Here is a 22,632-nt window from a genome sequence, read left to right on the forward strand (position 1 = left end):
TTCCCATCTCCTCTCATCTCCCCAAGGTCAGCCTCAAGGCTGGTGGCTAGACCTGCCCCAATACACCAGAGGAGTCACTGCATCACGTCTTAGTATTGTTTAATGCTTCTCTTGGAGCTGCACAGGAGCGGGGGACCCCGACACTTAGGGAGGCGCAATGTGGAACTGCCAAGCTTCCTGAAGGGGATCTTATTTCGAGCTGGTCTTTGGCTGGAGTATAATAGAAGCCTTTGGAAGCAGCAAGGTTGGCTCATTTTAGCTCAGGGTGACCAAATTTGTTCCCAAGTTACATCACACGGAGCCTGATGTGCCTCGTGGCTTTGTTCCCCTCCAGCAAAGGTGAGTTATGAAAGTCACAGCTGGACAATGGACTCCGCGCGTGCTGCCACATCTTCTGGAAGCGTGGACTCAGACTCCGCGAGGGCTGCCTCCCAAGGGACAGCAGTGAATGACTGCGGGGATAGCCAGCATCCCTTTGCTTTGTTTTATTTTTAACCAATGTTGTGTTCCTGGAGGGGGGGCCCTGGGTGAGATGTCAAATGCAGACCTCAACACTGGACAGGCCTGGAGACGGCACGGAGCACTTGGAGCTGGGCCAGGGTGCTGGGCTGGGAGCTCTGACTTTGCCTCTCCTGGCTGGGTGGCTTGGGCAAGTCCCGCCCCACTCCTGGCCTTACAGCCACGTCTGAACAAGCACTCAGAGTCTGTGAGGCGACCAGTCCTGAGCCGGCCATGGCCAGGGAAGAGTCAGGGAAGGACACATACCACAGGGTGCAGAGAGAGAGGACTTCTGGAAGGGGACACACCTGTCCAATTCAAGGAGGTGGCCAGGGGTGGACTGTTCTTTCCTAACCTTCTGGCACATTCTATGTGGTCTGCATAGGGTATTAATTTTTTTAATTTTTTTAATGCCTTTGGAGCAGGCCAACACTCCCCCCTTCCCACTTCCCTACCCTTTCTCTCCTCCCCTCTCCCCTACCAGGGTTTCCAGGGACCCCCACCCCCACCCCTTATGGTGGACTTGTGCATCAGCAGTAAGGGACATTGCCCCTCGGATGTGATGCCTGAGAAGGATGAATTCCACTTACGTGGTGCTCTGGCTAGAGACACTGGACAAACACAAAGCAAGGAAAGTCTGTGGCACGGGGAGTGTGTTCTTCAAAATTGCCCATGCCTTTCTGCAGGCTGGGCAACAGCTATTCAGTGCCACAGGTGCCAGGCCAGTCCCAGGCGTGCAGCCCGTGGGGCTGTGTGCCTCGAGCACGTGGCCCGCTCCCTGACCCTCGGTTTCCTCTTTGCATCAAGTGGGGCTGTGGTACCAGCCCACAGAGTGGGCGAGAGGCTTAGAGATGATGTAGGCAAAGGGCCTGGCACAAGAAATAAGGAACAGCTCAATGGAGCAGGCTCTGTGGACACCAAAGCCAGCAGATACGACCAAAGCTGGGACAATATGAACATCACAATAACCAAGGATGGTAGTGAAGGGTAGATGGATACAAAGGGGAATCCATGAGCCTATGCTGCTGAGGATGGAGAAACAAAAAGCAGCTTACTGGCTAGATGAATAAGTGAGGGGAGGGGGGCTTCAAGCCCATGGCAGAATGCTCCGCGGAGGCAGATGGAGACAGAGGCGAGCTGGAGTTAGCAAATGATCGTCCTGCAGCTGTTGCGGAGAAGGTTGAATCAAACGAGAATCACTGATGGATGCTAAACCTAGGGAGACGTTTTGACCAAGAGCAGTGTATCTGCATGGTCTTAAAGGGACACCCCACAGACCACTTATTGGATGCAAGGGAGGAGAATGTGACGGCGCAGTGGAGAGACTGGACAACACCTTGGCGGAAAGACCAAGAGGGAGACCATCAGTGGAGGGCAGAGGACGTCAAGGGCGTCTGAGATCACACCGGAGGACACAACTGACCGAAGTCGTGTTCTGGAAGGGAATGTACAATCGGGATCCAAGGAGATGTCGGCCGAAATGGGAAACGCTCTATTAAAAATGCACAGTGCCGGGAGTGGATAGCCATACTCATCATGGTCACGTGAGACAAAGAAAAGCTCTGGAAACGTTTGGGATTACAGGAGGCTAAAGACACATGGCGAGTAAATGCAATGCCCCGTTCTAGGCTCGCCCCTGGACCCTGAGCGGGTAGGAAATGCTGTAGTGGACAGTATCCAGATAACTGACAAAACTGGAACAGGCAATGGATTAGATTAACATATGGCACCAAAGTTAAATGGAATGACGTGGATGCTGCTGGATGGTTATGTAAGAGGATAACCCGATCACTAGGCACTGTTACCTTCACTCATTTAAGGGTAGAAGGCCTTGATTAAGTCCTCTAGCTCTCACATGGTTCAGAAAAAACTGCTAATACATAATCCGCAAATGATAGAGAAGATGGGAAAAAAGAGGTGAATTTGGGTAAAGGGTATTCAGCTGCTCTGTGTGCTATTTTGGTTCTTGCAACTGTTTTTGTGAGTTTGACTTGTTTTCCAATAAAACATTTTTAAAAATGAACTGTCTGGTGCTTAGTCGTCTTTCAATAAGTGACATCTATTACTGGCGGGTAAGTATAAGAAAAAAGAAGTATGGGGCGCAGTAAGCCATTAGAGAGGGGTGGGCAGCTGAGTGGCTAGACTCATGTAACAGACCCTTTTGAGGATGGGGCCTCAAGGGGTGAGACATCCAGTGGGGTGGGTGGGACCAGGGCAGAGAGATCTCCATGAACTTATATTCATACTCAAACTATTTGCCAGTTTTTGCTAGGGGAGCATTTCTCTGGCTAGTTAGGGACCCTCATTGGCTTTGTTTTCTCACCCTCCCTTATTTCTCACCTGCCCTGCTCCATGGTGTAAATTGTTGCAAGGGGCTCTATCTCCTAGCCACAGACCCACACAGCTGGGAAGGACTTTAACAACCATCCAGGTCAACTGCTCAAGGGATAAATAAGAAAAGGAAGTCCTGGTGAAATTGATCTCCACGTCAGTTGTCATCCAATGAAGGAAAAGTCAGGGTTAGAGCCCTCCACATGCCAAGATACCCCAGCTGACTCTGCTCAGGATAGCCTGGCAAAGTGTCACCATCATCTTGTCATGTCTATTTTCTTTGAAAGGCTTGAGCACTGAGCTAGGTGAGCTTTAGAGCAGGAGGCATGACATCTTGGAGAGTGTGCTGTTAGGAATCATGATATACAGTTCTTACTAAAGGAACTGGCTGTGTGGCCTTGGACAGGTGGCTTTCCCTCTCTGAGCCTTGGTCTCTCCATCCTAAAATGAGGGAGTTGATTTACTTTAGAGCTTCTTATCCTTTATTAGGAGGTCATGGTTTCTTCAAAGAATCCGATGAAATAGTTGACCACTTTGCAATTCAACATGCACATAATGTACATGTGCTTTGCTGCTTGTAAACTCCAGAACTCAGAGATCCCTCAATAGAAACTTTTGACTAAGAAACTTCTGGGTAAGAACCCATCAGAAGACAACCAAGAAGACAAAAAATGATTGTCTTCTGATGGGCCTTTCAGCTATCACATTCTAAGTCCTAAAGTCAAAGCCATCAAAATAGAGTCAATGGGTCCTCAGTGCCCCCCAGGGTCAAGTCCCACTTTCAGTTCTTCCACTGGTTAGCCAAAACCCACCCTTCCTCAGCTCACTTCTTAAGCTCAACTTTGGCTGGTTGGAAAGAGGTGGAACCATAACCTCAAAGTTACCTCTGGGCACCACGCCCAAGACCACCGAGAAGGTCAGGTGACATCTACTCTTTGCCTGCAACTCTAGTCACACCATTGACCTTGGAGAAACCAGCCCTTCAGGGATCCCAAGACCCCTTTCTAGCCAATCACAATGAGAATCCACCCAGCAACTTGCTTGTCATCCCCAGCCTGCCCAATCAGCATGAAGGAAAGGCTGCACAGGCAAAGCCAGGCAAACCAGCTTAGACCAGACCCCTGGGACATTGCCAGCGAGATAAAATAGAGCTGCTAATTAAGTCCCATGCGTGAGCAATCAATTCCAATTTTCCACAGCTAATTTAGTAAAGAATTTCGACTGGGCATAAATTAAAACACTATAGAATCTCATAATGTCGGTGATGAGTTCACCTAATTTTGATTTTAAATTTTCCTTTTAGCCCTGGCACCTTTTGTTCAGGCGCCTGGTCTGTGAAACAAAGGAGACTGGAGATGCCTGGGTGGAAGCCAGTTACTGGCCACCAGCAGAGCTGTAACCACGGCGTCAAGCCGAAATTCCTTCGGTCAGTAGAGAAGGACCAGATGTGGGCTCTAACGAGGCCAGGCCTTCCCTTTTCCAGTGGCTACTGCAGATTCTTCCGGTTTCAGGGGTGAGCTTGCACCTCAGTTCAAAGAATGTGAAGGGCATTTACACATGCAGGTGACAGTGTCCAGAAATTGCACATTTAAAAAATCATTATTTGGGAATGTCACACTCTGGGCTGCAGAGTCCAGCCTGCTTGGAGGTTCCTCTCCAGCCACTCGGCAGACCCTGAGGATGCATTGTGGAACCCCATATGGAAATCCCAAACCCTTCTGTTGACACAATGATGAGATGAGGTCCAGAGAGGGGCAAGGGCAGCTCAAGGTCACAGAAGCAATAAAAACTTGGACCCCAGCGAGTACCGAGTCTTCTGTCTCCTCCATCCCCCTGCACGGTGTTAACGGAGCTCGTGGGAGATATTGACCTTTTTATATTTTGTCTAAGTGAAGCCATAAAAAATTAGTCTGGAACAAAAGACTCATGGAAGTTGTCTGAGGTGCTCTGTGAAGCAGTGCCTGCCAGCTGCTCACAAGACTCACGAGTCACCTCTTGGGGTAGTGTACCGGCCCAGGTGGGAACCGTGTAGGGTACAGGTGCATTCCCTGTGTACCTGGCCACCACACCTCTATGCAAAGAGCTTGCGTGGCAAAAGGTCAGCTTGGTAATGATGGGGGCACCATGCTGACTCTTTGGATCTAGAGAGGTGGGGAATGTGCCAGTGACCACTGGAGGGCACCTGGAGGGAGTCAAGGAAAGTAAGGGTTCCCTCTGCAGCCAAGGCTGGCCTGAAGCTAGTGGTGGTAGAGCCCTTGGCAGCTCTGATATCTGGCATCAGCAGTCCCATCAGTGGAGGTGTCTGCCTGGCTTCACATAGTAAGCTTCATTTAAAACAGCAGAATGAATGAACAGCAAGTAGCTTGTTACCAGTCATAAGATGCTAAAGCCTCTTACACGTGAATTGCACCAGATTCTCAGTTTCCCCCCCCCCCCCCCCCCGCTACTTCACTGTCACCTCCGTGTATCTCAGTGAGTATTCTTGAGTAGACGGTTAGGAACCATGAATGGGGCTGTGTCATTTATGGGAAGTGCCACTGAGACATCTACCATGGGTTATGGGATGGGGAACAAATGGATAATGACCACTGAATCATGTATCCCACAAAAGACACATTCAAATCTTAATTGTGCATCCCTGTGGGTGTGAATCTGTTTGTAAATAGGACCCTTTGAAGATATTATTAGTGAAGGTGTGGCCAGATTGAATCAGGATGGGTCTTAACCCACATGCTTGGATGTCTTATGAAGAGAGGAAATTCAGAGGCAGTCAGAGAAAGCCTCAGGAAGAAGCCAGAAGTCAGAAGAAGCCAGAGAGGAGAGAGAATGCCCTGTGATGGAGGACCACCATCACCAGAAGACAGCATGGCCTTGCCCACATCTTGATTTTGGACTTCTAGCCTCCAAAGACATGAGACAGTAAATGCTTGTTGTTTAAGCCAATCTATCATGTGGTATTTGTCATAGCCGCTCTGGCAAACTAAGACTGACAGGATGTCAGGATGGCACAATTAATCAAGCCAAGAGGTAGGCCCTCATGTCTTGTCTGAGCTACTTAACCGTTCCCCATTCCAAACTTGTTCCCCCATCCCATCTCATCCTACCTTCATCATCATCCTGACCCGCAGGTCCATTCACAGTGTATCTTCCCTCAAACATCTCTAAAGTCTTCCTTCCAAATTCTCCAGCAAAGCCCTCAAGGCTCACCATGTTCTCATCCCAACCCACCTTCCCAGCTTCATCTCCCAAAATACCCCTCCACACTCAACCCCTCCTCACTTCTCTGAAGCCTTTTGTGAGCCAATCACATAATTCATTGGCCTTTCCTCTCTAGTCTCCGTGTGCACTGGTTTTATCTCTAATGACCTGGTCTTACATCTGTCAAAGTGCAAAGGCAGAATCTACTGATGAATTATTGAATGCATGAATTTAAAAATAAGCTGAGGATGGCTATTCTCCTGTGTCAAAGGGCCTGGACCAAAGAGCCGGCAAGGGGCAAAGTCCAAGGCTGTCCTTGTTTCTGCACTAAAGCAACACCATGTCTGTGGTGGCTGCATCAAGAAGGCTTAGCTGAGGATTGAAAGCCAAGTTCCCAGCAGTGCTGGAGAAACCGCAGCAGGAACAGTTCTCTCAAGAGATAATTCTGAGCTCTGAAAGAGTTAGTATCTGCCAAGAACAAGAACAGGATATCTGGAGAAGTTCCCACCAAGAGCCCCACTGGGCAAAAGGTCCAGAAGGGCCTTTGTGCTGGGAAGTGGCAGCCCTGGTGTGTTAGGAGGAAAGGTAGGCTTGCGGTCATCAATTCTCAATGAGGGATTTAATGCAAATAGGTCGGTCCCACCTTCTTGGCAAAGAAGTTGATTTCTGAGCTGATGGAGAGGTAGCTGCTTTAGGAAAAACTCTGTTGGAAAGAAAGAACAAGCAGAAAGAACTAGTGATTCCTGCCGGGACCCTTGAAAGGCCTGAGACCACACTCATTTTGGGTAGGGAGATGTGATCAGAAGGGTTGCAATGACTGGACCCTCTGATTTCCCAGGGTGGTCCAGTGAAGGGGAACTCAGAGGAGGAATGGAATCCAGCTGGCTTGATATTTAAATGCGATTGGCGGCCAACTCTGTGGTCATCTGGAACCCAGCTTGGGACGTTAAAGACTCTGCTGGGAAGGAAATGAGGATGAAGGGAGGTGGACCTAACCCAGCAAAACCGTATCTGCTCTGTAAGTGGGCAGGGGGAGAGGAAAAGGCAAGTGGAACGGAGAAGCTCAGCCTGCTTCACTGCAGCCACGAGGGACGAAAACTTTGAGCATCTTTGGCCCTGGGGCCCTCCTTGCTTTAGGAGTGTCCCCTGGAGCTCTAGAAACAAACCACCAGCAGTTGCACGGTCCGGTATCCCTGAGCTTGCTTGGGCCAGGAGCCATGGATTGAAGTCACAGTGGCGAGCCCCGCAATGTGTTCACGTAGGGGTGTTCGAGATGAATGTATTTGATAGGCGAGGCGGGGCCCTCCAGGGTGGGCTCATCCACGTCGTTGAGGAGGGCACGCTCGCTGGCGCTGTGCGCGTGCTGCAGGCGGCGGAGGCGGGCTTGCAGCTGCTCCTGCTGCTTCTTGAGCTCTAGGTAGGAATGCGAGAAGGTGTGGAAGATGGACGTGGCCGGGAAGGCCATGATGAGGATCCCGCTCAGGATGCTGCTGAGAGCCACCACCTGGCCCGGCACGCTGCGCGGCACCATGTCCCCGTAGCCCACCGTCGTCATGGAGATGATGGCCCACCAATAGGAGGCCGGGATGCTGGTGAACTCCAGGACGCGCCCGGACTCGTTCTCGGCCACGTAGACCAGGGGCGAGAAGAGGGTGACGGCCACACCGAGGAAGAGGAGCAGCAGGCCGAACTCGCGCGTGCAGCGGCGCACGGTGAGCCCCAGCGTCTGCAGCCCCAGCGAGTGGCGCGCCAGGCGCATCACGTACAGGATGCGCAGTGCCCGCAGCACGCGCAGCACCAGCCCCACCTTCTCCAGGTAGGAGCTGCCGCTGGGCCTCTCGCCGTCCTCCTGGGGCTCGCCGGACACCGCCAGGGACACGTAGTATGGGGAGATGGCCAGGATGTCGATGATGTTCAGGGGCCCTTGGAAGAACTGGCACTTGTTCCGGGCCTGGAGGAACCGCAGGCAGAACTCCAGGGAGAACCAGGCCACGCAGATGGTCTCCACGATGAAAATATAGTAGCATTTCTGAGAGCATTCACCCTGCGGGGAGAAGAGGCAACAGAACACCGGGTAGAGAGGGGACCTGCAACCGCCCAGCACGAGGGAAATAACGGGACATGGGAAAGTCCGTCTACCTATATTGAGTCTGGTTTCTCCTGGTGGTTGTGCTCCAGAGTCCCTACAAACACAGAATTAGCAAATGCCAAACCAGCTGGGAATTTAATTTTTTGCTGCCTGCGGCATACACCTGTCCATCCATGAATGATTGCGAAAGTGCTGTGAGTATGTCTAGGCAAATTTGCAGATGTGAACCCCATGCATAATGAGGGCTGACTGCACAGCGATGGAGCTCTGTGGTATAAACTTAGTTGTCTGTCCAACCCCCCTTTTTTTACATAGTTCTCTATTATGGCTGGGCACCTGGCTAACCAGCTACAGACGACTCTTTCCAGCCGCCCTTGCGGAGAGCAGCCAAATGACCAAGTTCTCACCTATGGAAGGTCAGCAGAACCTCTAGACACAGGACTGAGGATAACGGCAGGAGCTCCTGAACACTCCTTTCCCTCTTCCTTGAGCTGGGACAACACAGAGAGGCCTGCAAACAGCTGAGAATGGGCAGATCCAGCCAACACCACAGGGGGATAGAGCCTCAAGGTGGAAAAAATATGGGTCTGGGAATAATTGCTTGCCCACTCACTTAGATCATTCTCCTTGGGACTGTTCTACAAGAGAGGAATAGATGACTATTTTGTCTGAAGCTCTTCTATCTTGGGATCTCTTTGTTATAGCAGCAAAACTTCACCTTAACTAATATAAACTTCTCTTGTGTGCCACGTGCTGCTCCTGGCACTATCACTGAAGCCACGTGGTAAGACTATGAGTAGTAAGTGTGATCTCATTTTATGATCAAGGGAATAGTGCAAAGTGGTGAAATGACTTGTCAGAGCTCACTTATACGGTAGTGGCAGAGTCCTGTCGCTAATCAGCTTTTTTGGACACTGTTCTGGGTTGAATCGTTTCCCCCTAAAAGCTGAGTTGATGTCTTAACCTGCAGGATCTCAGAATGTGATCTTATTTGGAAATGAGGTCTTTGTGGATCTTATTAGTTAAGATGAGGTCATACAGAGTAGAGCGGGCCTTAATCCAATATGACAGGAGTGCCTACAAGAGGAAAGAGGCAGGCAGGGGAGAAGGCTGTGGGAAGGTGGAAGTGCTGCAGTCACAGGCCACGTTACACAAGGATTGCTCGGACCCACCAGCATCTAGGAAGAGGCGAGGAAGGGCCCTCCCAGCACTATTGGAGAGAGCACGGTCCTGCCGACACTTCAGTCCCACACTTCTAGCCTCCCAGTTGGGAGAGAATAAAATTTTAAGCTGCCAAGTTTGTAATCGTTTATTACAGCTGCCCTAGGAAGCTCAGACAGCTGCTATACTCTATTTTGTCACGTCTTTGTCTGCCATCCCTCATCCATTCATCCAATAAATATTTAATGACAGTCCACTTTGTGCCAGGCACTGGGCTGTGGGGGCCAGGTAACCCAAGAAGCAGAGGCAGGGGTGGCTGGGAGGTGGAGTGGAGGGGGGGGGTCCCTTCTGCAGCACAGCCCCGGTGCCACTGCATGGCAGCTGTGGACGCAGTGTCTGTTTCCTGGCGGCGTCCAGGGGAGGTTCTGGATTCGTCTTTGTGTGGTTCACATGCCCCGCCTCGGGCTCCTCGCAGAGAAGTTCCACAAGCCTGTCTCCAGGCCAAGTACTTTCCTTGGACCAACAAAGAGGGCCTCCCTGGGGCTTGTTAGAAATGCAGAATCTCGGGCGCCACCTCATTCCCCACCCCCCCCATCAGGCCCTGCATTTAACAAGATCCCCCTAGAGATTTACCTGCGTGCTAAAATGTGGGAAGCATGGGTCTAGGGCGATGGTTCTCAGCCCCAACTGCCATTAGAATCACTCAGGAAGCTTTGAAAAATCCCGATGCCTCGGCTGTGCCCGCAGAGAGTCTAATTGGACTCATCTAGGTTAGGGCCTGAGCAGTAGAATTTTTCAGAAGCTTCATAGCCAATTCTAATGGGGAACCAGGGCTGAGAAACCGGCTAGATAATATATATATATTTGACAGATGAATGAATTAATGAATGAATGACTGAAACCAGTTGCCTAAATGAAAAGCAAGTTTAAAATGCTCTGAAATGGAAAAAGAAATTATTTCCAGTGCCTGAGCTCACAGGAATACTAAATTGAAATTTTCTTTATGTCTGGCTACTGGAAAAAGAGAGGCAGAAAAGTGCATTCCTATCTCTGGTACCTTCCACATACCAGATAACTGTCCTCCTCTCCATCTATCTGGTCTACCAAAGGTGTGGGAGGCAGTGGAAGTGGTGGGGTCCAAAGTCTGCAAGGCCTGGGTTCCAATGCCAACACTTCCACGTGCTCAGATAAATCATTTGGCCCCCTGGGTGTTCAATTCTCTCCACACTGAAGGGTTGTTGCGATGAATGGAAATAATGCCTGTAAAGCAGTTAACAGCTACCACACCTGGCAGTAACACAATGCATTGTGGCTATTTTTATGAGCTTTTTATGAGCTATTCTCTTATACCTGGTATAAAAGTAGCAGCACCCTCTTCCCAGTCCTGGATTTCACAGGAAGCTGGGGAAATTCTCCTACAGGCAGAGGGGCCCTCGCCATGACTGACAGGGAGTTGCTTCAACGTCCTCCAGGGCTAAGTAGTTCCGGGACCCCATGTCCCAGTCCTGTGGCTCACTCGCCGTGCATCCCCAAAGTGGGTGCTGCCCCTCTTTGTGCTTCGGTTTCCAACGAAGAGACTGGAACAGAATGGGGGTTTCTCAAGGCCAATTTGGACCTCCTGCATCAGAATTCCCTGCACAATTGACACAAATACAGATTCTTGGGCCCCATCACAAAATCAAAACCCTGGAGCAGGACCCAGGAATCTGCATTTTGGCATACTCCCCTGGTGACTCTAAGGCACCTGGAAGATGCAAAGACTCTGTGCTAGATTCGCCTTCCAAGGTCCCTTTCTCCTCCGACATATAGGGATTTTTTTTTTCCCCTTTGGCTTCAGGGATGCTGTCAGCCTGGGAATAACTTTTCCAAATTAGTGACCCAATAGCTCGTGAAGGTGACTCCTGGGAGGACGGGATGGCTTGTCCTCTGCCTCGGGTGCTGGCCTTTAGACATTCACAGCTCGCACCGCCTCCCACCCCCTCCTCCCACGGCAGGGCCCGCCGGCCACTTCCCTGCACTGCAGTAAGCTCTGCAGCTCACTCCAGTTGCCTTGCTGACCTGCTCTGAATCCTTAAACCAATTTCCCACCGCTGGTTCTCGGAGAAATAGTTATGGGGCGGCTGGCTTTGGGCTGGTGTATATACAGGAGTGGAGCTGAGAAAATGATTCCCAACCCAGCCAATACTTGAAGAGAAAAAAGAAAAAGGGAAGAAAGGAAAGAAAAAAAGTTATGCTCTCTTTCAAGGAAGTATCTGGTTGTATTTTGCAGGGAGGGTGAAGTCTCTGGGCTTGAGGATGGAAAATTCCACTTCCTGGGGAACCCCTCAGTCCTGGCAAACCAGGCTGGGGTGGCCACCCTACTTGTACACCTTGTCATAGTGGGAACGAGGTGTATGCTGAGTCCTTGATGCAATGAAGAACTTAAGTCAACCCTGGGAAGGCTGGAGGTGACAGACTTTGGCAAGATATAATGACGTGGGAAAATTGTTGAGCAAAAGCCCCAGGAGGCCATTCCCTGCATGTTTCCATTGATGCGAAGTTCGAGAACAGGCAGAACTCGTCAAAGGTGGACAAAATCATCAAAACAGCAGTTGTCTTTGGGTAGGGGTAGGGATTGACTGTGAAAGATTGACAGGCAACTTTCTGGGGTCTTGGAAATATTCAGTATTACATGGAGATGTAGGTACCCAGGATGTGCCCCCTTGTTAAATTATACAGTGAAGATTTGTGCATTTCAATATATGTAAATTATACCCATAAATCTGTAAAATAAAAATAAAACTAATGATAATAATAATAATAAGTGACTAGGATTGGGGAGTAGGAGATAGAGAGGAAGCAAGAATAACAGCACGCTGACAACTGTTGGAGCTGAATCATGGGTACTTGGGAGCACATTATATTATTCTGTCTACTTTGTATGTGTCTGGAATTTTCTATAATGAAAAGCTGAAAAACAAACATTTCAAAAATCAGGGTCAGAAATCAAAAGCAACATGAGATGACACACCCCACACACTAGGATGGCTGTAATCATGAAGTCTGACAATAACAAGAGTTGGCAAGGGATGTGGAGAAATCGGAACTCTACAGTCTGATGGTGGGAATGTACGTGGTGCAATGCTTTGGACAATGGTCTGCGTGTTCCTCCAAGGGGTTAAATATAGAGTTACCCAGGGCCCAGCAGCGATGAAGACATAAGTCCACCAAAAGTCTGTACTCACATGTTCATAGAAGCAGTATTCATTATAGCCCCCAAATGGAAGCAACCCAAATGTCCATCAATTGACGAATGGATAAACCCCGTGTGGTATATCCATACAATGAAATCTGCTCGTCGATGAAAAGGAATGAAGCACTGAGACATACACAACATGGATGAACCTCGAAATCATGGTCTTCAGTGAGAGGACACATGTTGTATGGTTCCTTTGTACGGACCGGCTAGCATCGGAAGCCTTAAGAGACTGAAAGCAGATGGGTGGTTGCCAGGGGCTGGGGGAGGGAGGGGATGCGAATGGATTGAAGGCTAAAGAGTATAAGGTTTTGTTTTGGGGAGACTGAGAATGTTCTGGAATTACCCGTGATGGTTGTGCAACACTGTGAATATACTTTGTGAATTAAACCCTTTAAAGGGGTGACTATTATGGTATGTGAGTTAAATCTCAAGAAAAATCAACCAGGTCCGAACCGAGCTTGCAGAGTCCATCCTGGCGAGACGGTGAACGTGGGGCCCGCCGGCCTCACCCCGACTCCTTTCCCAAAGGCCCTGCAGAGCTTCTCGGAGGGCTGGGGGGCTGGGGGGGGGCTTTCCGAGGTCAGAAGTCACTGCCCCTGGGGGCCCATTTGGATGGGCTGCCTGGCAGAGGCTGCCAGCGCAGCCAGGGTGGGCTCTAGAAGTTCCCACAGCTGTGACCTTGGAGCCCTCCTCACCTCCCAGGCTCTGCCATTCCTCACGCCCCACCCTCACACCCACCCCCACCCCACAGCTCCTGGTCCGCCCTGCAGCTCCGGCTCCCTGCTGATGCTGAACTCCTGCACTTGTGCTCTGCCTCTGGCCCTGGCCAGGGCTCTCTCCTCCCAGACTCTCTCCTGGGGCCAGCCCAGCCGGGCTGGACGTGCTGACTCACTCCTCCCCCAGAGTCAGCCTCCGTCGGGCCCAGCCTGCAGGCCTGTCCCCAGTGCCACCTCTGTCCTCTCCCCGCCATCCCCTGCCTCCCACCCCCAGCCACAGTCCGCCCATCCCGTCCCTCTGCTGTCACCTCCCCCTGCCCCCACCTCCCATCCCCCGGACTCAGGAGCTCCAAAGGAACAGGTCAACAGTGAACTCAGCCTGTGCAGCCTCGGCCCCGGGCCCCTCTGGAGGCAACTTCTCCTTCTGTAAAATGCGGAGGGCAGGTCTTACCCCACGGGGCAATTGTGGGCACTAAATGACACCCTGGCTCGGGGTTGTCCAGGCCCCAGTGCATCCCCAAGCTAAGCTGCCTTCCCTCTCCTCTCCACCCCTATCGTCCTGGGGTCCTGCAGCTGCCGCAGACCCCCAACTTCGCAGGGCCCCACCTAGGCCTTCAGAGCGGCTCCCTCCTGCCGGGGAATCTAATTCTCGTGAGCAAGCAGCAGCTCCGTAGTGAGCGCTCCTGCAGGCCGGGGGCTCCAGGCCCTCTGGAAGGGGCAGCAATGAGCACTGGAGTAGGAAACAGAGAGAGCAACAGCGCCCAGGCGGGTCCCGGGGCCGCGGCTGCTGTCTCCAGGGCTTGCTGCAGGGCCCCCACACGGGGAAGGCAGGCCCCACGGTCACCTCCCTGCGGGGGTCCTCTCAGTCACCAAAGGAGGCTCCTTGAAGCCCCCTGGCTACCAGCCCCGGCCCACCCACCCCCCGCAGTGGGGGGTCCCCAAAGGATCTGCGAGACGGGCGTTTGAGCCGGGTGCCCCAGGGGGCTGGGGACCAGACCACAGAGACCAGGCGGAGGGAAGGGCGCAGACCCCCTAGAGTCGGGAACTGTGGGCCCAGTCCAGGAAAAGGAAGCAGGAAACACAGGGAGACTCAGCTCGGGAAATACAAAGAGCAGGCGGAGAAGAACACGCTCGAGCAATTACCAAATGTCACAGAACTGGAGACGCTACAGAGCGCCGGGCAGCTCTTTATGAGGCTGATTCATGACCCGAGGAAGGTACAGAGAGGAAGGAGGGGGCTCAGCACGAGGCTCTCTATTAAAGGGCTGGTGGGGAGTCGGGGGCGGGAATCTGCAGCTCCAAAGAGAGGCGCAGACCCCGTGGAGACATTGGCCTGGTGAGGGGCCCCAACGGTTCCGTCTGGTGGTTAACAACCTCTCCCCTTCCCTTCCCTCCCACGGCCCCACATTAGTGAGAGGCTGAAACCCCCATCTGGGGTGCAAGGAAAAGCAAAGATTGAGGGGCCCATGATACGCCACCCCCTCAACAGCCTGCCATTTTGCAAAGACAGGCTCTGCACAGCCCCCAAGGCCTGAGGTCGGGCTGCAGGCCTGTGTGCATGCCCTCGGGCAAGACCTTTGGAGCAGAGGGGCAACCCAGGGGAGGGGGCAGCCCAGGCCTGGGAGGGCTAGTGAGGAGCTGGGGCTGGGCCTGTGTGTGCTCACAGGAGGGCTGCGGAAAAGACTCCAACAGAGGAGTGATGGAGAATGAGGAGGGGCACGGCGATGCCCAGAGAAGAAGTGAGCACACTGACTGTGGCAGTTCAGCTTTGGGTGGAGCCTGGAGAGAAGTGGACAAGCAAAGCAGATGGAAGGGAAGTGTGAAAAAAAGAAGAAAGAGAAAGTTCACTCTGTGCCAGCCCACGGTGAGTGGGTCTCATGCAACCCTCATCGCCACCCAGGTATTATAATTACCCTCCCTTTCTAGGGGAGGGACCAGAGCCCGGAGAGGTGAAGTGACCCATCTGAGGGCTAACCAGAGAGCCCAGGAATTCGAACCCAGGACTATCAAACTAAATATTCTGGCTTCTTTCGGTGCCACGATGCCGTCTACATTCATTGCAATATTTCGGAGGCAACAGAGAGGAAGAAAGATATAAAGAAAGGAGAAGGCTGATGCGACAGTGGCTCAGCAGGCAGAACTCTCGCCTGCCATGCTGGAGACCCGGGTTCGATTCCTGGTGCCTGCCCAATGAAAAAAAAGGAAAGAAAGGAGAAGAGAGGGACCGACCGGAGCCGGCCAGCGAAGCCCAGCATCCCCACTGTTCCACCCCACGCACACCCAAAGGAGGGAAAGGCCTCTGAGGTCGGAGCTGCCGGCAGATTCCCTGGGGATGCAGAAAGGCGATGAACAGCAGAATCAAAGGTGAATGCAGTAGGCAGAGCAAGCAAAGCCAACCTGCGAAGTGGCAGCAAAGAGAGGAGGCTGCACCATTCCAGAGCGGACAGATGTTAGGGACCAGGGAACCCAGCCCTCTTTCCACAGCGGGAAGCCCGAGGCCCGGGGAGGGGAAGTGGGCTGCATTCCAGGAGGGCCAGGCGTGGACCCCAGAGCCTGGCTCCTGCTCACAGGGCGAGCACAAGCTGTGGCCGTGGGGAAAAAGTCCTTGTCCCACTTCTCAGAAGCATCCCGTCCCCAGGGGCACCGGGTGGCTCCCAGAATGAGGAGAAGCCACCTGATGGCCCTAGGTCTTTGTCGGTTGGTCTGTAAAATTGGAGCAGAGCTGCTCAGGATCAGTGCCAAGAAGGGAAGAAATGCGCCCTACTGTACCTTAGCGCCGTGTCTTAGCTCCTGCACCTGGAGGAATGTTGTTTAGCAGGTGCTCCACGGCTAATGTCGGGGGAGAGGAAGGATAAATGTTTGGATTTCCTGTTAATTGATGCCTAATGAATCAAGGAGTGGTGGCTGCGGGGAAAGAACCTTTGTTTCATTTCTCAGAGCCACCCCATCCCCGGGATTGCAGAGCACATCCATGTGCCTCTCACCTACTCCTCTTTTTTTTAAAAATATATTTATACATCTTTATTAACACATTAAATAAGACTTAGGAGTGAGTCAGAGAACTACGGAACTGAAATGTGGGATGAAAATATCTGTGATTTGTTTTAGTGACAAAATCACAGGTTGTGCTCCTCTTTTAATTCCCATTTACACATGGGGAAACTGAGGTTCAGAGCGGTTAAGTGACTTTCCCAAGGTCACAGAATTCATCCAGGTTGAGGCCAAAGTTCAAACCCAGAGCGCTTGCTCTCCTAACCATGATGCTGGACCCAGAGCTTTCAAAGCCCAGCTGCCTTGGAGACCCAAGCCTCTGCATGGGTCTGGGCTGGAGACAGAGGGTCTGGGTGGAAAGTCGGTGGGGTGGGTGGCTGGTTCGAGAGCCAAGCAGAGGCGGGCTGGAATCCCGGACCTCCACTTGCTGACTATGAGCTTAAGAAAGTGATAACAGCTTCCTGGGTCTCAGTTTCTTCCTCTGTAAAATGGGGCTGTGCTAGCGTCCACTTACCAAAGTTGACAGGGATTACATGACTCCTTCATGCCATGTGCCAGCCTCACCAGGGGCCCTCAGTCAACACCAGTTCATTCCATCCATTCTGGGGGCATGTCCCCCTAGGGAGATGCAAAACTTCAAAGTCTGTGTCCTTTTAGAGGTGCTTGGGCACTTGACTTCACCCTCTCTTGCAACCCTCTCCTCCCTCCTCCAATTTCACTTGCAATCTCAGGCACACAGCTTTAACCCCAGTGCCATGTTTATGCCAAGGACTGCTGCTATGGGAAATTAGAAAAAGAAAATGGAAAACTGCTTTCTTGGTATGAGCTGTAACCCTTCAACCCAGGTTTCCACCTCTTCTGTTTTTGAAGGAGGGAGAGATGGTCAGATATGCCCTTAGAAAACCATATTCCAGTCATGGAGCCGGGGCTGCATCCATGGCAGAGACCGCATGCACGTAGCCCAGGGAACCATCTCTATTTGGCAGCACTCTGGATATATTTCTATGTAAATAATTGTCAATTTTTTCAGTGGATGGGTCAATGGCAATAGGATCAAATGGGTTACTGAGATGAAATTGCCAGAACATTTGTCAACTAATTTTGTACATATGATTGAAATCTTTGACCTCAGTGGAAGTTTGCAAAGGCTGAGTGTTCAAACTACTGTACATTTTTTCTAAAGCTAAAAAATTAAAGCAAGCAGCTTAACCATGAGAAAAAAACCACAAATCCCCCTTCTCCCCCCACCCCCACCCCCTTCCCCCACCGAGGCGGCATGAGTCGATCTGGGTGGTTGTGGTCAGCCCGTGGGGGACCCCAGCTGCCCCCCATTTCACCGCACGGCCAGGCCCCCGGAGCCGCTGGCCTTGCAGTGCTGCGCTCTGAGCGGAGCTGCTTCCAAACTGCTGCCCCTAAGGACGAAGATGAAACACAAGACACGCATGCTGGGGAGAGAACACCCCCTACGGAGGTAAATGTAAGAAGCAAGCAGTCTCCAAAGAAGAAAGACCACCTTTTACGCAGCGTCCTGAACAATCAGCCTGGCCGGCTCTCTGAATTATTATCCGAGCAAGAAAACACCCACATACTTCTGGGCAGAAGGGCTCACAGCCAAAGATGGTTTCATTAGGGAGAAAGCAAGAAGTTATTGCTCCTGGAAATGGGTGTAAATCCCTCTTTCCCAGAAGCCGAGGGGCCTGTGGGCTCAACAGCCTCTCCTGCCTCTAACTCGATTTCCCACGTGGCCGTAATCCAGCCCTGGTTCTCCCCTTTGTAGTATTCAAAGCGAATAGGCTTTGAAAAGACCTTGACCATAGCCTGGCTCCTGTGTGCTCCTTCCTTCTGGAAATCCTCCTAGGGACAGGCTCGTGGACGTCCAGGGGTCCTTCTCTGCCAACTGGGTTGGGGTCCCATTGAGGAAGGGGGTAAGGAGGCCATTTACTCTGCCCTAACAGAATAATGTGTAAATATTTCTGCGAACAAGCAGGTTCTTGAGTCACAGGATTTTGTGCTAAAGAATGAAAACTGCCTACAATTTGGAGCATGTCCTTTCCCAGGAGGGGAAAGGCTGTTTGAGAGCCCCCAAATTTTGTTTTCTTGGTTGAACAAGATGCGTTTTATGTGACAAATATTTATGTGAGCCTACTGTGTGTGAGGCCCTGGGCTGGCTCTCTAAGCCCTTTCATTCTGGAAAGTTCTCTGATACAACATTGCCTTAGGACATTGCTTAAGGGGAGAGAACTAATGACAGCTGATAAGAACCATATACAGTGTGAATTGGCTCTCTGTCTAATGATGTGAGCTCCATAAGGCAGAGCAATGGGGAGCTCCGGAGGAATTGAGAGCAGCGGAGGAGCAACCGTTAAAGTTAGGAAACAACCCAGTTGTTTGAAGAGTTTAAACCTCTTCATTAGCCTTTCTAACAAAACGTCAGCCTCTTTTCTGACTTCTCAGACCCTCTGGTGCCCCTGCCCAGTCTTGAGTCTCACACAGCTCCCTGGAAAGAGGGTGTGGGAGAGAGCAGTCCAAGCTGTTGGTTCTGCCTCCTGGGACAGGGTCAGTTACAAGTTAACTTGTGTCTGAGTTCCCTGTCCAGCAAGATGGGCTGAGGATCAAAGCAACGAAGGAGCAGGCAGGAAGACTCAGGCTTAAGACTCGCCATCCTCGGTGTGTTTACTATGTGGCCCTGCAGAAGCCAAACACTCTGAACCTCAGTTTCTTCGTCCAAAAGAGGCACTGGATGCCCATGAGAGTGTTGGCTCCAGAAGGTTGCATAGTGCTCGGCACAAAGTAGCTACTCAGTAAACACATGCCGAGTCATCCGATGCGGGACCCTCATCGTGAAGTTACCCGTTTTACAGAGGAAGAAACTGAGGTTCAGGGAGGTGAAGCGATTTACCTGGGGTCACAGAGCCTGGAGAGGTGTGGCTGGGCCTGCCAAGGGCCACTCAGTCCTGGCGTGGCTTTGTCAATACCCAGGAACAGCTATCCGAGGCAGGATGCCTCAGGACTTCCGTGGGCCCCTGCCTGGGTACAAAACTAGGAAAAACCATCTCTTTTACAACTTGCATTGGTACAAAGAGCAATGTAACCCGAGCTGGATTCTGTTCGTTTTGGTTTTTCCCTTCCGATTCGAAAATGAATGAAAACATCTCCACGGACCCCACCCACCCACCCCGAAAATTCTCGAGGGCCCCTGACAGGGTGCCCCGGCTGGAGGCCACTCACCTTGTCCTCCTCGGCCCGCAGGTCGGGCATGGTGCTGACACACAGGTTGACCGCCGTGGTGGCCACGAAGAAGATGGACAGGCAGGCGAAGACCTTGCCGGGCAGCCCCGAGCGGGGGTTTTCCACCATCTCGCGCAGCCGGTCCACGAAGAGCCCCCAGCGCGAGGTGCCGGTGGCGCGCGCCCAGGCCTCCCCGCGGCTCTGCAGCGCCTGCTCCCCGCGCAGCCCCGCCAGCTCCTCCAGCGTCCGCAGCAGCCTCCGCAGGCAGCAGCGCTCCAGGTGGGCCTCCTCCAGCCCCCAGTAGGTCAGCTCCTCGCGGAAGGACAGCACGCACATCTCGCGCAGCAGGACCAGCTTCCCGGCGGCCAGGAAGCTCACGATCACGCCGAAAGCGCTGGGGCTCCGGTCGAAGAAGAACTCCTGGCGGTCCTCGTCGTAGTCGTCGCAGAGCTGGGTGATCTCCTCGTAGCTGCGGCAGCACTTGAGCTTGCTCAGGCGGCTCAGCGGGAAGTCGTCCAGCGTGCTCCAGGGCAGCAGGTACCGCCTGCCCCCCACGTTCACCAGGATCTCCTTCTTGAGGTCGGCCGTCGGCGACGCGTCCAGGGCGGCCACCCTCCGGACCCTGCGGTAGTAAAGGCCCTTGATGGCCGGCGACTTCACGGGGCCAGGGAAGAGCGGACTCGAAGGGCTGCAGGAACCGTAGGGACGGCCCCTGGCCGCCGGGCTCCCGTCTCTGGAAGGCAGCGGCATCGCGGGAGGTGCCGGGCCGGAGGTGGGTGGGGTGACCCGGCTGACACCCACAGGGAAGAGAAAACAGAGGGAAAGTCAGCTGGGACAGCTTCTTTCACGGGCGTCCCTGCAGCTGCATCTCCACCACTCATTCTTTTATAACGTTCATGCAACACTTATTTGCAGGGCACCTACTGTGTGCTTGGGACGTATCTACCAGTGAACAAAGCGAGACCATGCCGTCCTTCTCCTAGCGGCGCGTACACTCCCAGAAGATCCCAGAAGAAACTGCCTGGGGCGGGCATCGTACCCACTAGGGGTTGAGTAATTTGGCCCTGGCCTGGACAAGTCGGAACTCTGCCATGTACTGACCTTGGAAGGTACAGGCAGTAAAAATGGAGCCTAAGCGTGAGGGTTCTTAAGTTCACAGCCAGGTTCCAAACCCTTAGGGACTGCCACCATGTGGGTGTGTGTGTGAGACCCAGTTCTCTGGCCCCTTTGCTTCACCTGCACAAATGGGTCAGAATGAGTGCCCACCTCCTAGGGAGCAGAGAGGATTACATATGAAATGTGTATGACGAACACTTCTGGATGCTTCCGACATTCCCTGGGCTACGTGCTTCCCCATGTGAGCCCATCTCAGCAGCCCCATTAGGTAGACATTAGAATCCCCATTTTACAGATGGGCACACTGAGGCACAGAAAATTGCCTGTTGTCTAGCAAGTGCCAGGCATCCAGGAGAGCTCAGTAAGGGGCAGTTTTGAAGGCCCAAGGAGATGAGGATTTTGCGCTTAGCCCAATGTCCTGCTCTCGGTAGAGGTTTCAGAACCACAGCCTTATTCCTTGCACAAATGGAGGGCTCTGCTGGGAGGGCAGAAGAGCACCTGGTCTCGCAGCGACAGTGTCCCCCCCCCCCCCCACGCTTACGGGTGCTCGGCCACCCCTGCTGCGTGACCTTGAGCTAGAGCTTCCCCCTCTCTGGCCTCAGCCTCCTTATCTGCAGGGCAAAAGGGCCTCTGACACTCTTCATTTTCAGACCGATTTGGGGACTCTTAACATAGGCTGAGGGCTTTAAATTTAGCCCATGCACACATTTAAAAAATCACCTCCACCCGATTTCTCTTCCCTGGCATCCCATAACCACGTCCTGTGCTATTCTTTCTTAGCCAGAGCTGTTCCCAAAGCGTCTATAACCTTACATTTCAAGATGCACTCCAATCAAGAGAAAAACCCAGCAGCTGAATGAATATAAAAGTTGCTCTTGACTTCAGAGCCAGTTGGATTCTGGCGGACAATGAGCGTTGAGTCACAGCCTTTGCATTTTCTATTTGCTCACCCCACAGCGATACAGCGATCGGTTATCCTGCATGTATGACTTCATTCACAATGTATGGCCAGGGAAAGCTGAGCAGCCTGCAGAGAGGAGAGTATTTTGAATTCTGGGGAGTCCCCCCAAGTTTCTCGTTTTCCCAGGGCAAAAACGGGACTTGTCCAAGGTCACACAGCACATCCGAATCCACCCCAGGACTCTGTCTCCCAGACTGGGGCTCTTTCCAGAATCTGAGAGCTGAGCTGCCCTTTCTGCGTTCACTGAACAAATGCAATCTGGCAATCCAGTGACCCCCTAAACAGCCAGCAAAGGTGAAGCTTCTTTCAGAACCTGGGAAGATATTCCCTCAATACAGCACTTCTGAGAAGAAGGTTTAACGGCACCCACCCCTGTTCCTGCAACATCCCCCCCCTCCACCCCTGCAGCAAGCTCTAACTTCCCCCGAAGTTTAACTCACCCTCCTGCTTCGGGGAGCCCGTTTCCAGCTGTTCCTCAGCCGGGCATGGAGAACCCATGTCTCAGTGCCCAGGGAAGAGACGGATGTATAAGGCTTGTGGTGAAGATGGAAGGGAAGAAAAAAAAAAAATTTCCAAACACAGCAGTGCCTGGCCGAGTTAGTCTCCAAGCTTTCGTCTCTTGCCTCCTCCAGACAGCAGAAGTTCGTCCATTCTGCGTCTCTCTCCAGCAGCTGCAGAAGAGACCTGGAGAGGGGAGTGAGTGCTTGGGAAAGGACCCAGAAGCCCCTTTCTTCGTGGGAGGCGAGGGTCTGAGGAGTTCAGGCTTAGGGGGGTGTGCGGCGAGCTGCTAGGTGGCCCTGCTTCAGCGGCGGGCACTGCGCTCCAAGTCCACAGGGACAGCCCGTGTGGTCCTGCGAGGAAAGGGGGTGGAGGGAATGGGAAGGGCTTAGAAATAATCTCTCATCAGCCAGCAGCAGGCAGGAGCAGGAGCGGCAGCTGCCGCGGCTCTGCCAACCGCCTGGAAGGCGAGGAGAGCTCTCCTTCTCCCCCACCGAGGAGGAGCGTAACTCGGAAGCAGTGGAGGGCAGTTGGGGCTGGGGACATCTGCAGCTCCCTGTCCCCAGACACCATGGACGCGCCTCAGAGTGGGCTGCTGGTTGTAGGG

General features: G+C 52.6%; 1 protein-coding gene across 1 annotated transcript; it reads right to left on the reverse strand.

Annotated features, from left to right (window-relative positions):
* Nucleotides 1-5,277: 5,277 nt before the first annotated feature.
* Nucleotides 5,278-22,418, reverse strand: KCNG4 (potassium voltage-gated channel modifier subfamily G member 4). The gene is made up of 4 exons (XM_077133176.1): nucleotides 21,968-22,418; nucleotides 21,380-21,593; nucleotides 19,451-20,240; nucleotides 5,278-8,071 (listed from the first exon to the last, which is right to left on the reverse strand). The coding sequence occupies exons 3-4, from the start codon at nucleotides 20,198-20,200 to the stop codon at nucleotides 7,256-7,258; spliced, it is 1,566 nt and encodes a 521-aa protein (XP_076989291.1). The 5' UTR covers nucleotides 20,201-20,240; nucleotides 21,380-21,593; nucleotides 21,968-22,418; the 3' UTR covers nucleotides 5,278-7,255.
* Nucleotides 22,419-22,632: the final 214 nt, after the last annotated feature.

This window comes from Tamandua tetradactyla, chromosome 16, assembly GCF_023851605.1.
Source record: "Tamandua tetradactyla isolate mTamTet1 chromosome 16, mTamTet1.pri, whole genome shotgun sequence".
NCBI lineage: Eukaryota > Metazoa > Chordata > Mammalia > Pilosa > Myrmecophagidae > Tamandua > Tamandua tetradactyla.